This window comes from Martes martes, assembly GCF_963455335.1.
Source record: "Martes martes genome assembly, chromosome: 2".
Classification (NCBI taxonomy): domain Eukaryota; kingdom Metazoa; phylum Chordata; class Mammalia; order Carnivora; family Mustelidae; genus Martes; species Martes martes.
In genome coordinates, this window is record NC_137889.1 from 61,982,484 (window position 1) to 61,998,071 (window position 15,588).

Sequence of the window (15,588 nt, forward strand, 5' to 3'; positions counted from 1 at the left end):
ACCCCAGGAGTTCATGGCCCACCTCCACCGCCATTTTGGTTTTAAGTATTCCTGAACTCACCTGAGGCAGCCTCCATCTCCTGCCCACGCTCACAGGGCTGCCCAAACTCTCCCCCTAGGTACCAGATTTTGCTGTTTTAGTGTTTTACTTAATAAGTTGCACCGATCTTCAGTGGTCTGCCCCAACCCTATTTTTCCCATAAGCCCTATTATTTTTAGTATGCGATTTTGTAGCATACAAGATTTTTCAGGAACGTGTGTGTTGAGTTAAAGTGGAAAGGCCTGTTTTTCTGTATTCACCACTAATAAGTGGGGGTAGACCAGTTTCTGAATTTAGGACATTAAAAACATAATGCAACAGACACTGAAGGCAATTTAGTAAAATTGGCCATTTTTGGTTTGTAAAAGCAGGTGACATTACCATCTAGTCTCATTAATTATTTTTCCTAGGTTTTCCCTTTAAGGAAATACATAACTTTTCATTTCCTAATTTCCCCATGGAAATACACATACATTGAGTTAACCTGAAAAGCTGAATGAAGGAGATCCACACATCCTTTCAGATACTTGTGTATTGTGGTGGTGGTGTTTGGATGGTGAGATTAGCAGGGCCTGAAATATGGGTGCCTTACTCGCTTTTTCCTAAAGAGGGCCTGTTGAGTTGAAAGAACACTGGTCCAGAAGATAGTTCCAGACTACGTGTAACTAGCTTTTATTATGGTTGCATCTTCAGATGTAGAACAAAAGTAAGCAAGATTTGTGAAAGTTCGAGAATCTTGTCAGCACTAGATAGCCAAATCCGTAGCTCCCCTCACTAAATCATCACTGCCTCCTCCCCCTTTGAGTTCAGTGCTCATTCAATCCCAAACTGCTCAGGTATTAGAGTCAATCAGCACTATTTCTAAGTAAGCATATACTCAGCATTTAAACCGCAGACTTCAAAATGAAGACGACATTTGTCTCAGAAAAAACGGCCAAGGCCCAGGCCCATATTTTCAGCATACTGTAGAGTACAGAAATGTAGTAGTTCAAAGTGATGTCTGGAAATAAGGCTTTCTCCATCCTAAATTGGAATTCTAGAAATATACAGCACAAATTAAAAATTTTAACATGATACATAATGTATATAACTTCAGAACTATCCTTGAATTTAAATTATGTTTCCCTTTACTCCAATATCAAGGTTGCTTGGGACATATATAAAGGTGATTCTGGGGCGCCTGGGTGGCTCAGTCAGTTAAGCGTCTGTCTGACTCTTGGTTTCAGCTCAGGTCATGATCTCATGGTTTGTGAAATCGAGCCCCTCATGGGGCTCCACGTTCAGTGGGGAGTCTGCTGGGAAATTCTCTTCCTCTGCTTGTCCCCCCACTTGCTTGCTTACGCTCTCTCTCTCTTTTCTCAAATGAATAAATAAATATTTTTTAAAAAGGATGTTTCTGCAGCCTACCTGTGATATAATGTCAAGAACAGTATTCCTTTAGACTACCTCAAATAGGGGCTGCTTGGCTGGCTCAGTCCAAAGAGTATGTGACTCTTGATCTTGGGGTCGTGGGTTCAAGCCCCATGTTGGGTATAGAGATTACTTAAATAAATAAATAATTGTTAAAAGAGTACCTCAAATGGTACTCGAAAAATACTGTTAGGAAATAAGTATTGCCATCTATACTGCCACGAAGTCCCAATGAGACCAATATTTCATGGTTATACAGAAATGATTCCATTTTCTCTGTTCCCTTACCTGGATATGATTGTATTATATCCTTGAATGAATGTATAAGATTCCTTGCAGCCAAATGGAATTTGTATCATGTATTGTTTCACTAGCTGGCACAAAATGGCTATATATGGTCCCAAAATAGGCTGTAAATTCAGTGAAATCCCAACTTCTACTCCTTGTGGGTAAACTGACTCTGAAAAGAAGTGTTTATGTGAACAAGAAGAATTTAGTGAACATTCAGACTAAAGAAAAAAAAAATCAATTTGTGTATTGACCTTGGAGAAAAGCATTGAAATGAGTATGTGAGAGATGACCGGCCATTCTACGAAGATAGGGCTATGCCTATGCCCCAGGCTAGACAAGTGGAAAACAGTAAAATCTATCCCATCAGGAGAAGTCTCCACTCCCTTACCCTTTTCTAGGTAAAAGAGCACGCTGAGTATTGGTGAAAGGAGGAGTGGTTATGGATTATTGCTGCATATCAAAATGCTCACAGTAAGGAAACCCATTAAACCAGAGAATCTGTGGTGGCTTCCAAAGCCTGCCTGCCTGTGCAGGAGTGAAGACTTCATCCAAGCATACAGTTTCAAAGCATTCTCTCCCTGGAAGCCCCTGGCCACACTAATTCATGGCCACGTTGATTCCTACTGGCTGGTAGCCTTGACTTAGAATAGTGCCTCTCAAACTTGAATATATGTGGGAATCACGTGACAAACTGGGGAGAGTGTAGACTCAGTAAGTCTAGGGAGGGGTCTCAGCCTCTGTATTTCCAGGAAATTCCTGTGTGATGCTGGTTCTTCTGGTCTGGTACCATGCTTTGGGTAATAAGGATTTAGACTTACCACTTTTCCCTTTCACATGAGAATAGGAAAAAGCATTCAAGAAAACTAGTTTTGCAAAGGTTGCAGTAGCAAAGGAACATTTTTCCAGGTGTCTCAATGTGAATATGGATAAAAGAATAAGACAGTTTGGGTTTGTTTGTTTGTTTGTTTTTTTAAGATTTTTAAAATTTATTCATTTGAGAGATAGAGAGAGAGCATGTACAGACATAGCAGCAGGGCGGGGCGGGGGAGGTGGGTAGGGAGAAGCAGACTCCCAGCTGAGCAGGGAGCCCAGCCTGGTGCTTGACCCCAGAACCCTGGGATCATGTACTGAGCTGACAGCAGATGCTTAACTGACTGAGCCACCCAGGTGCCCAAGAATAAGACAGTTCTTACATCACCTTCCCCTCTTAAGCAGATGGCTGACTAAGAGAAGCTTTAGAATGATTACTTCTTCTGAAACCTCTAATGAGTCAGGATTTTACAAGTGAGTCTTAGTACAATTTATTACCTTGTTTGACAATGACATGAATTTGAAATCTAGGGCCCTAACAAAAATTTCAGAATGAGACCCTTCACTTTTTGTGGAAAACTCAATAGACAGATTTCTAACATACTCAATCTGAAAAGCAGGCCTACTCAGACTCAGGATTATCCCTGTGCTCCCTTCCAGGTACACAGAGGACTTCTCACTTATTGATTTGTTTATTCACTTGTCAAATTAAATATCATAAAATTAAAACCATCTATAATCTCACTACCTGGAGACGTTCATTGTTGGCTTTAGCTAGTCACAAGTCATCATGTAGGATATGTTACAAATCACTTATGCTTCTCAACTTCTTCCTTTATTTCAAGAAAGTATTTCAACCTTTATGCTTCTACTCAAACCCAGACAGAGTGGGTTTCTAAGAAAACATCTTACATTTCCAGAAACAATGCCTTATGCATTAAAGAATATTGGACAATTTCTTGGTACTAGTCCTTATTGTTTCATTGTCAAGTGTCAAGATTGTAAAGTGTATTTTTCTGATTTAAATTAGGTTTGAAGACTATAGAGATAGTTATCAACAAATGGGTTTGATATATTCCTTATTACTTATTATTTGATATATTACATATTACAAACATCAATATCCTTTTGGTTAAATTTTCTACTTTAAAAGCTATCTTGGACTTTATTCAGTAGAGATAAGAATCCAAAAGTTAAGAAAGTGATTGTTTAAAAGAAGAACAAAACTATTTAAGCAATTTTAGTACACCTACATTAAAACACCCAACTTTCCAGTGCAATAAAAATAAGAATGATGAATGAGGTAACCTATCACTATATGCATATATGTATGTTATATGTACATATGTATACATAAATACATACTCTAGATTTTTGCTTCAATGCCATGTAGTTGTGTATATGTAGTAATTATGTACACATATGATGGTCTATTTCAAGGTGAGACCACAAAAGTTCACATTTACTTGTTTTATTCCCTTTTCTGTTCTCCTCATTGCATGTAAAGCAATTTTCTGTTCTTTTCAGTGGAAGGAAGAAATGTCACTAGACCAGAGAGTGAGTGGAGGAGGATGGTTGGGATAACCAAAACTCTTTGTTAGACTTTATCAGATACATAACCAGAAAAATGAATTTTAATACATTGGCGTAATTTCCAGTTGGAGGAGAAGACAATCCTATCTTCATCTCATGCTTACTTCTTTGTCTGTTGTTTATTTACTATGACTATGATTAATGTAAAAATGTTTCATTGAAAATGAATTTAACCATGCCTTAGAAAAATTTTGTAAGACTTGACTTAATTTAGGCGACAGAAATATAGCAAGTGTTTTTGGTTTTAAGTTTATGATATAGAAGTATAACAGCTAGATTTTAATGCTATCATTCCCCTAAATAGTCCATATATTCCTAATATCTTTACTCAGTAGCACAGAAAAGAAACAAGCACTCTCTTAAAATTCCATATCCTCATGTATTCATTCATTCAATAGCCTTTTAAGTATCTTCCATATTCTACACATTTTCCTAGGGCCTGGAGGGACACAGGAGAAGAGAGGGAAACATAGTCCTACTATATGCATTCAATAAACATTTATTGAATGCTTCTGTAGTGTTTTCTAGCTCTTCTGAATATAAGTAGTTGAAGGAGATAAAATACTTTGGTGGTTTAAATGTCATCTTGTAAAACATCTTTCAATCCTAAACTAATTGCTTCCTTGTCTGTACTCTTGTGTTACTTCACATGCACCTACATCGTAACAAAGGTTACACTGCGTTAGACTTTTGTGTTCGAATGTCTGTCTGCTCCGTGGTGTCTCCACGAGGATTGGAACCCTGTTTTGTCTTACCCCATAAAGATCATAGTACTTGCCTGAGTGAGTGACTGACTGGTCTTCAGGAGGATTGAATATGTCCCTTTTGCCTTCAGAAAGCTTTCGTTTCAATGGCGATGGGAAAGGAGAAAGGGGAATACAACCATTAAGAGAAGTGACATTCTATGAGAGATGGGTTGTCCTTGGAGCACCTGTCTGGCTCAGTCAATAAAGTGTGGGCCTCTTGATCTCAGGGTAATGAATTCAAGCCCCATGTTAAAAATAAAAAGCCTGAGTGGCTCAGTGGGTTAAGCCTCTGCCTTTGGCTCAGGTCGTGATCTCAGGGTCCTGGGATCAAGCCCCACATCTGGCTCTCTGCTCAGCAGGGAGCGCCCCCCTCCCTCCACCCACTGCCTGCCTCTCTGCCTACTTGTGATCTCTCTCTGTCAAATAAATAAATAAAATCTTTTTAAAAAAAATAAAACCTACTTTAAAAAAGGGGGGTGGGGCTGTCTTTCATGAAAATTTTCCATTAATGGATTCCCAGTAGAATAACAGTTTAAAGAGAGGGAGAGGATTTCTTTAACATACTAAGTGAGGAATGTTAGTTGGCCACTTCATTAAAGAAAAAAAGGATTATTTTCTGGGTATTTAAATAAAATCTTAAGGGAATCATGTTCATATATGATAGCCACATAGTTTTATATAAACTAAACAGGCCCAAGTATGAAATAATTATATCCACAGCTAGATAAGTATTTACTAAATCTTGGGCAAAAAACAACTTAACCCACCCCTACCCCATCTGAGTTTCCACATATTTGAATGTTTGGTGAAAAACAGTCAAAGCATCTAACTGGAGGATCAGCAAGGACACAAGAGGCAGATGCCCTCTCCTGAAGAACTTTACTTCACTATTGGGTCCTGATTTGTCACATCCTCATTCCTTTCCCCAGTGCACACAAATCAGTGTCCCTACACTTTGCCTCAGATGGGCAACATCTTCTGGTGGTGGTTGTTTAACAGGTAATTTACATTCTTGCTCTAAATGATGTCCTCTCCTCTTTAAATTCATCCGCTCAGCCATAAACCATATTGTCAAGTAGTATATGAGCTGCGTGCCTGCATATTTTGCATCATATATAGCATGATATATATAAAATACGTATCATGTATATCATATGTAATATATAAAAATGCATATTTTTATATATAAGCATATATATTTTAAAGATTTATTTATTTAGAGAGGGAGAGAGCAAGCATGTGGGGTTGTATAGAGGGAGAGGAAATCTCCTGATGAGTGTGGACCCCTGATGCGGGGCTCAATCCCATAACCCCAAGATCGTGACCTGAGCTGAGACCAAGAGTTGGACACTTAACCAACTGAGCCACTCAGGTGCCCCAACATGTAATGTATTTTTGACACATCCTAGTTTAGAATCTCTTTTTGAATGAGTGAGAAGCTTTGCGCAGTGGCAGTATCGTAGCCAATGAGGTTTATCCGAGGCGCGATTATTGCTAATTGAATGAGTGAGAAAGACAGTGAATGAGGGAGTAATCAGTAGAAATTGCATAAACAGAATTTCAGTTACCAGTAAAATATTACCTGTTTACTGAATGCCACAGCCTCAGAGAATAAATGCCATCGACTCAAAGAAACTTCATGGCTATTGAAAAACAGCTCTTCTAGTGACCAAAAATGACATCATGGTTTCACAAAGTAAGAATTTCATTGAGGAAGAATTAGAGCCAACAACATAGAGCAACAAAACAGGAAGGCAAAGTTATTGCCTCACTTTCCTTGGCATACCCATTTCACTATTTCTCCACCTTAACCCCCCCACCGTTACCCCCAGAAAGACTCTCTTGGGGAACACATGGGAATTATTCATTAGTGTTGTCTGAGTGAAAATTCGCGCGGTCCATAGAATGCCTTGACGACCTTTCCCATAAATTGACCACTTCTAGATTTTAAAAAGAGGTTAAATAGATTTAAGGGAGTTTTCTGAATTGTCACATTATTTGCAAACACAGTACTTTCAACACAGAGTAAGACGTTTATTGGAGAGAGGACCTAAAGAAGTCACTATATATTTTGAATACGGTTTTGAGTCATTGTAGGAACAGCCTAAAGTCAGGCCCCAAAGTATTATCACTTTATATTGCCAGAAGGACATAACAAGATAACCTATCTCGAGAAAACTGGAGTCTACAGGGCCAAATTATTGGCTTATCTCCAAAGGCTATATCATTTACTTCTTTTAGTGGCTTTGACCTATAATTATCACCTTCTTTGTTAACGGTACTTAAGGAGTCCAACTGCCCTGGCCATCTTAATGGTGGTGAGTTGAGCGGTGATGAGCGTTTGTTTACATTCCTGAACTGAAAAGAATCTTCTCACCACACTGCGGCACAGGCACAGTGACTGATAGAGGAGTACCACTGCCTGTTGTTTCTCCAAGATTAGGTAATGAGTGGTTGTGACCATGCTTCCAGCCTCACTCAGCTTGAAAGACAACCTCTTGTGTCAAAAACAGTAAGAACCATAAGAATCTTCTGAAGGCATCTCTAAAGTCGTAGAGCAATTAAAGTCTATGACTTTTTACCTAGCAGATACGATGTTTGTTTCTGTTTGTTGATAGCATTCTTTTTATTCATAGATTACAAAATATATCTGTATATATATATAAATTCATATGTATATATAAAAATGTATATATATGTGGATTATTTTTTGCATAAAGGGTTGAAATTTTGAGTCAGTAGTACACACACACACACACAGATACCCCTTCAAGAAAAATCAATCTGAGACAGGTATTTCAAGAGAAATGTAAAATGAAACAAAAATGGCGTGCTCGCTTCGGCAGCACATATACTAAAATGAAACAAAAATGGATTCCCAAGCTTTTTTAGGCTGAAAGTGCTCATTTAGATGAATGCCTTCAGCTCTGTGACATTTCCAAATATGCCAATAACAAACAAAAACTATCTCAGATACTATTCCTAATAATTTTTGTAGATCTGGGGAAAATGTTTTAAAATATCGATATATCTATTTTAAGAATTTTAATTGCTAGAAATGTTTAGCTACTGAATGGAAAATATCAATATAATTACAGTTTTAATGAATTTTGATCACGATAAAGTTCCTTTTAATATTTGATATATTCTCTGGTTCAAAACTGGTCAGTTAGATTTTGCTTCGCTGGGGTGGATTTTCTACTCTCAGAAAGTTGTCAATCTTTCTGAGCCGCTTAAAAGAAAGGTCTCCTTAGAAAGCAAAAGAAATTCTTTGCAAGCTACAAAATCACTGGGTTTCATCCTAATACTGATTTTCAACCAATGTACACGTGGAAACGTTGTCTTTTGATGCAGACCTCTAATGCCTGAAGAATGCAAAGCCACGGTACAACCTGCGCAGACACTGACTTCGGAGTGTTCCCGGCTCTGTCGGAACGGCTACTGTACCCCCACGGGCAAGTGCTGCTGCACCCCAGGATGGGAAGGGGACTTCTGCAGAATTGGTGAGTGTTTCTGCTGTCCCCAGGAAAGACCAGGCATTGGACAGTCCTTGGGAACTCAAGAACATAATATCAGTTATTTCTTCTAGAATGATCAACGGTTCAAAACTTATCCATTTATCATAATAACGCTTAGTCTGTTTCTGAACTTGCAAATGAAATCTTTCCCGTTCCTATTGTAAACAATTCACTTCTTTAAGTTAATCGTAAATGTAAAAGACTTCTAAATAATTGAGTCCTTTCAAAAGGTACAGAATGAACACAGCACAACTCAATCATCTGTACAGGCTCTCAGTCCTAGGTTTGAGATTTCACACCAGCCAATGACCTAGTGTTTGCAAAGCCCCTCTCCAAGTGCCAGCATTTTCCAGACACCCCATAAATGCCCTCCCTAACTTTACTGCTTGCTTTCTTGCTACAGTGCACTAAAAACAGGGTTTTTCAGTGGGTGTTATTAAATAAAAGGGGAAAACGCAATTATCTAGAGGCACATTATGAGACTTTTTAATTCTTTTTCCCACTCCCTTGTGACCCATCAACTAGGTGTGCAGCTGCTCAAAGACAGCCAAAGAGATTTATCCCAGGGTTACTCTATCCTTTAACCAGGGATTTCCTCAATTACACGCAACGATGTTTAAATTCTGCCTGATGTGAAGAAAATTAGATAAATTCAGACACCTAGTTTAAGATGTATGTGTTGAAAGTGCATTTTCAGGAGAAATTTTCTTTTATTTTATCTATGAGATGATGGGTGTTAGCTAAATCTGTTGTGGAAATCATTTCACAGGATATGTAAACCAAACCGTCATGCTGTGTACCCGAAACTTACACAGCAAATGCCTGCCATTTATTTCTCAGTAAAACTGGAAAAAGTTTCCCATAAGGATAAGTGCATTTTTAAATGCATATGCATTTTTTTGCAAACAACAACCAGCACATGCATATTCTTACAAAAGAACTTGATCTCTGCTATCTCAGATGTTAAAGTATCTCTTGACAATGAAAATGTGTTCAAATTCATATTTTATATTATCTTTAATGCCTAAATGTTGTCTTTTCTTTACTCTAAACATACATTTGTTTCAAAATTTATAACCACAACTTGTCTATATATTGTCTAACAAAATGTAGATAACATTTAAAATCACACATACAGTATACATTTTAAGCTTAAATTGCTTCAGCAGGGATAACCCTATCTGGTTGATTAATACTAGGGTTATATGTCTAGGAGAGAGCTATCATAATTAAAGCTCTAAGTAATTACATCAGTTAAAACAAATATTTATTTTTATTGACCCACTCTGTCTTCTTTTTCCATAGTTGACCCAAAAATGAGAATCACTGTTCAAATGCACAAATATTCTAATTCTTGATACTATATCTTTCTTCTGCTCCCTTTAATGCCTGACGATACTTATTCTCTCTGCTTCTTTTATACAGTGTCCATTCTGTTGTACTTCTTACTTTGTATTTTGCCTAACCTCTTAAGTCACCTCAAGTTAGCAGATAACAAAAATTTACTGAGCGCCTTCTGGTAATAGTATGTTTAAACTGAGGGTAAACAAATTATTTTGAATATAGGTGGCATTATACATACCATTATAGATAATAATAATAGTAATAGGTGATGTAGATGAAAATAGACATTCTTTCAGATAACATAAAGTTTGATTTCAGTAAAGTACTTTCATCTTTCTACTAGTTGGTTTAAATAGTTTGAATATATGATAAACCAGAACCATTTTATAAAAGTAATCTATTCATGATGTTTTTGACCCAAGCAAGAGCTTTATTCATACACTAACATAGTTCATCTCCTACAAATTAAAAAAAAATCTCTAGTTATTCTCTTGTTTTTTCCTTTTCATTTGTCAGCCACAGACCCCTGGGTTTTGATTAATGCATTTGAAAACGTTAAAATAACCTTGTCGCCTAAAAGTATAAAAGAAACATGTTCAAGGAATTCAATTCTGTCTACAGTTGCTGCACATCCCAGATTTAGCCCATCAGTAAAACACAGTTAACATATACAACCAACTTTATCTCTGCATCTCATTTTAGCAGTAGATCTTTTTTTTTTAAGAGAATTTATTTGTTTATTTATGTATTTATTTTAGAGAGAGTGTGTGCAAGCGGGGCGTGGGGGGGGCAGGGGCAGAGAGAGAGGGAGAAATCTCCAGCAGCCTCCCTACCCAGCGTGGAGCCATGATCTGAGCCAAAACCAAGAGTCAGACATTTAGCTGACTGAGTCACTCAGGTGCGAAGTCTGCTGCATTTACCATTGTAGTGGTAAAAATCCTTATACGAAGAGATCCTGTGTATAGAGTAACCCTGAAAGGATTGCTATGAATATCCTTCCCTGGCTGACAGCACCGCCCCAAGCAGGGGCTAGAAAGTGTAATCGGAGATGAAGCCATAGAATGCGCTCCCCAGGAGCAAAGAGAAAGAAGAATCCAAGGCGGTCCACATGGGAGAGATCCCGTCTAACCTGAGAACTGACAGTTCCTTTATACTGCACCAAAGATGCTGAAGCCGCTAGGTCTCCCTTTCAGGCCAGGCCCTTCCCATTTTAAGGTCCTGCCCCGGAGGAATGGGAACATTGAGTTACTTGGAAGGCCCTCTGTTGGAAATGCCCTAGTGGAACAGAAGTTTGAAAGAGCTGAAATCCTCGTTTTAAACAGAGTCAGTTCCGCAAGGGATTGAAATTGTTTCCCATGATCTCTGCTTCCCTGGAAATGTCTTCCGTTCTCTGCCGACTTCTAGCCCCCGCATAACCGTGGCTCTGGAAACCTGCTTTCCTTCTTGTATTCATTATCTTTTGGATCATTCTGTGACTGGCTACCTCCTCCTCCCCCTCCCTTCTCCTACTCATCAAATATTTGTTGGCCTCCTACTCGGTGCTGTTTCTGACATACAGAACGATAGTGTGATTTTATTGCTTCTTGTTTTTTTTTTTTCCCCTCCCAGCAAAATGCGAGCCAGCATGTCGTCATGGTGGTGTCTGTGTTAGACCAAACAAGTGCCTCTGTAAAAAAGGATATCTTGGTCCTCAGTGCGAACAAGTGGACAGAAACATCCGCCGAGTGACCCGGGCAGGTATTCTCGATCAGATCATTGACATGACATCTTATTTGCTGGATCTAACAAGTTACATTGTATAGTTTCTGGGACTGTTTGAATATTCCTTTCCAATGGGCATTTATTTTTTATCCTGTCATTAAAAAGAAAGACTGTTATCCCGCTACACACTTCCTGTGATTTCATTTTCTTTTATTAATTTAAAAATAATTTTCCAGAAATGGGCAGATCCTGTGTGTGTGTTGGCACGTTTGTTCACCTAGGCACATACACACACACACTCACAACCCCTATTCGTGTGGTTGCATAACAGATGGGTTTTAAAAGTATATATTTCCTTGTGTGGAGTAATTTACACAGAAATTCCATTGTAAATTGATAACGGAATTTTTATGTCACCAGAGGAGATTATTTGACTTCCCAGGAATTTTCTGTCTGTAATAACTAAAGTCAACTTAATGGAGTTTTGAAACATGACTGTGCAATCTGATGGATCTAATAAAAAAAGGCAATATTTTTATATTAAAGGATTATAAGGTGAGAGAATGTTTCAGAACTCCCTGATGAATTTCCAAATGGGAGACTTGATATAAAATTGTAATCTTCATTTGTATCAGTGTATCCAGTTACAGAATGTTACTCACTTACCTTCTCATTGGCCGAGAAATCTGGTTACTCTAGTTTAATCTCAAGATTGTTTTCAAGTGTTTTATAATTAAATCATAACAGCATATTCTAAAATCAATCTTCCTAAAAGGTTTGCTTTTATTATATATTGTATCTAACAATAGGCACTGGGTTTGTGTTACCTATTTATATTTTTTATTTTATTTTTATAATATAGACATCACCTAGATGAAACACCTTTGCCCTGTCCTGTAAAATACTAAAGTTACATTTTTCACCAACTTAATTGGAAAGAAGGGGAGTGAGCAAACAGTCTTTAATGTGCTGTGGATCTAATCTAGCCATGTATCCTTGTGCCAACATGTAATCATTAACGACGGATGAAAAAGCAAGAAAACAGCCAATCCTTATAAAATTCCAGCATTAAACTTATGTAAAGTGCTTTTCACCATAGCAAGACTGTCAGTGTATATGTGATTAGAATGTTGCAGATTTCCCACTGAACAAAACTCACTGGGGAAGAGCTCACTTGTTCTTAACAAATCTTGGCTATGTAAGCTGTCACTTGTACAAATTTTTTAAATAATAATTCTCGCCAAATATGAGTTTTAATGTATATGTTCCTTTAGAACTCGATGAAAATCCTCTTTGGTTAATGTATGAATAATTTTTTGTAAATGTTCTGTTCAGGTTTTTAAAGAGAGGCCATGTTCTAATTTAAAGCAGCGAAAGTCTGATAGACATTTTTCCTACTGGTTTTCGAGGCCAGCGTTCCACATTCAGGTCATAACAAAATTATAAGGCCTCTTTGCACTACTGAGAAAACATCTCTCATGATGTGCACACCGGCTCTAAGTTGTCCTGTAAACATCTGTTCTTCCAGAATCTAAATTGTACACTAGCGTAGATTATGCAGCACAGGCTGACTTTCCAAATCTGCTCCTTACCTATAGGAATGTGAGCCTCAATTAAAAAGAATAAAATCGTGTAACTAGTATTTCTCTATTGTTTTAAGGTGAGAGATTTGCAATTAAAGCACACTGAGCATTTATGTAGAAAGGTTGTTTAAGTACACTGCTCTTGTCTTCCATATATGATTACTTAAGTTTCAAGTGACCTCATGCCGAATGGAAATGGGTTGAGAAACCTTGGTTCAGTGCTTAGTGAACAATAGCCTGCATTAAAAAGTGCATGCATAATTTTGCACAATTTAGATTCAATTGACAGTCTATTCAAAGAAGTCTCCGGATTAAATGAGCATGGAGACCAAATTGCCCTCTTACCCCAGAAAAGGGGTGGTCCCTTCTAGTCACACTAACACTTCATTGGCCCAAGAGTGTGACAAATCTTGCCCTGAACCTGCAGTAGCCTGCATCTGGAGGTTAATAGCAGTCTTTTGTCTCCGTTGCTTTCTCTTCATAGCCCTTTTACTGAATTCCATCACAGAAAGTTTTACAATTAAAAAAAAAAAAATGTCCTGACAACCATTTTTGTAAATGGACCTTACCATCTAATCGTCCCTTATTCAGCGTGGGTGACATTAACAAAATGTGAACTTCTGGTAAGGGAGCCAGCTGTCTAAATCTGTCAAATCGTGCGGTTTTATTACACATTCTCCTGTTCGTAGTTGCACTGAAAACAATAAGGACACTGCTATAGAGCAAAATCTGAAAAATCCGAGGTTTCTTCTTACACACTTAATCTTTCCAGCTCTTCAAAAGAATCTCTCCAAAAGAAAAGGTGTTATATTGCCATTAATCCTCCTGTTTAAAAATATCTATATGAAACTGACCAGGCGCAGACTTTTTACACAGTCCTTTCCCAAGTGAAAGAGTTTCCGATGTCTTAGAAAAGCATATGTACCCCAGGTGTCACTGCCTTTTCTATTGTGAGTCTCTAGAATAAAAGACCAAAATCTTCTACAAGAGGAGATAGCGAGATCCATGGATATTAAATCTGAGCAAAGAAGTGAAGTCATTGGAGTCATTTCTTTCTCTTCTTGGGAGAGACGTAAAGAGCAGTGGCTAATTGACAGCTGCAAATCTGAAACTCTGTGATCATTTCAAAAGCAATATTTTGGCCTTTTTTTTTTTTCACTAAGACTTTTAAACTACGTGACTGGAGAATTATCTTAAATGCTCTATCATAGGCAGGTAGGAATTGCTTTTGAGCGTGAGTTAGGGAAAAGTGATGGTTTTGTCTTGCAAATGGCAACATCTACTTGGTTCTTAAGGCACACAATCAGAACGGAGAAAAATGTCCTTGGCATGAATGTAGATTCATGTGAGATGTGAGATAAAAATAAAATAAAGAGATAGAAAAATGTATATGATTATCCCTTTGTCCATTCTGGAGCTTAAGCTTTGGGTGTTAATTTAATGTGAAGTGCTATTAGGGTAGTTATAAAGGTTTGGAGAAAAACTCTCTACCACTGCTCTTGCCAAACTCTTGTGCTGGTTCATAGAACCTTTTTTCTTGCCAGTTACTTAAGGTAATGAGAAGAAAACAGAATTGGCACATCATTAAATTGAAAAGAAGGGAAGAGTTAAAACAAAACAAAACAAAACAAAAACCTTGTGTGTTGATAAAAAGTTCCATCCATACCTTTTCTTCTTGGAATTGTAGCTATTGTAAAATATTTTATCACAAAGATACTCAGAAGTCTTCTCAGATAATGGACTACATCATAAGGAACAGAGAAACCTACACATTCCAAAAATACAACCTAAATAGAAAACCATTCCCTTTTTCATTTCTATACTTCAGAGCAGGAAATCTCTATTGATTTCCTTTAAAATGATTCCATACCAATGTATTAACAACTTTAATGTTTCTTTTGATATTGCTTTTATCTCTCAATTGTAAACTGTATAACAAGCTTACCAGGTGAAAGACACAAGGTTAGATGCTGTATTTAGGGTCTTTTAAAGTATCATTAACTTAAACTTAATTATTACTCTAACAGTCTTAACTTTGAAACAGAAAAGAGAAATCAAACCCAAATTTTTAAGTGGAAAATAAGGTATACCACAGGCAGATGTAGTTGGCTGATCAATAAATTACAGTTCTGACATCTCTATAGAGTGTACCTATAGTATTTATCTCTACCCCCACCCCTGCCTCTCTCTCTTTCTCTTCTCCCACCCACCCCCTATGTGTTCTTCTTCCGTTAACCTCTTCCTTCCCTCCCATTTCTATTGGGTTTGACTGAACAGATACGTCCTCAGTGCACCCATAATGAAGATGTCCTGGAGTAGGTTGCTATTGATTTTCCTGCTTATGACCTTTTCTTTATTTTCCTAAAAAAATACCCTCTCCCACCGTCACATTTGCTCAGACGCTGTATCATGAACAGTAGACAAATATGAATATACTAGATTGATCTATTACAGTTATGGAGAGAAATAACCAAACGCATAAATGACTACCAGCCTGGATGCTCCAGTTCACCATGTTTCCGTCATTCACAAATGGGAAAACACAAAGAATA

The 15,588-nt window shown here is 37.6% G+C and overlaps 1 protein-coding gene across 1 annotated transcript in view; it reads left to right on the forward strand.

Annotated features, from left to right (window-relative positions):
* Positions 1 to 13,548, forward strand: part of HHIP (hedgehog interacting protein) — a 90,020-nt gene extending 76,472 nt beyond the window's left edge. Inside the window, exons 12-13 of the mRNA XM_080797334.1 lie at positions 8,245 to 8,393; positions 11,361 to 13,548. Of these exons, the coding sequence (XP_080653460.1) occupies positions 8,245 to 8,393; positions 11,361 to 11,554 (343 nt within the window). The 3' untranslated portion in view covers positions 11,555 to 13,548. The remainder of the gene's footprint in view (positions 1 to 8,244; positions 8,394 to 11,360) is intronic.
* Positions 13,549 to 15,588: the final 2,040 nt, after the last annotated feature.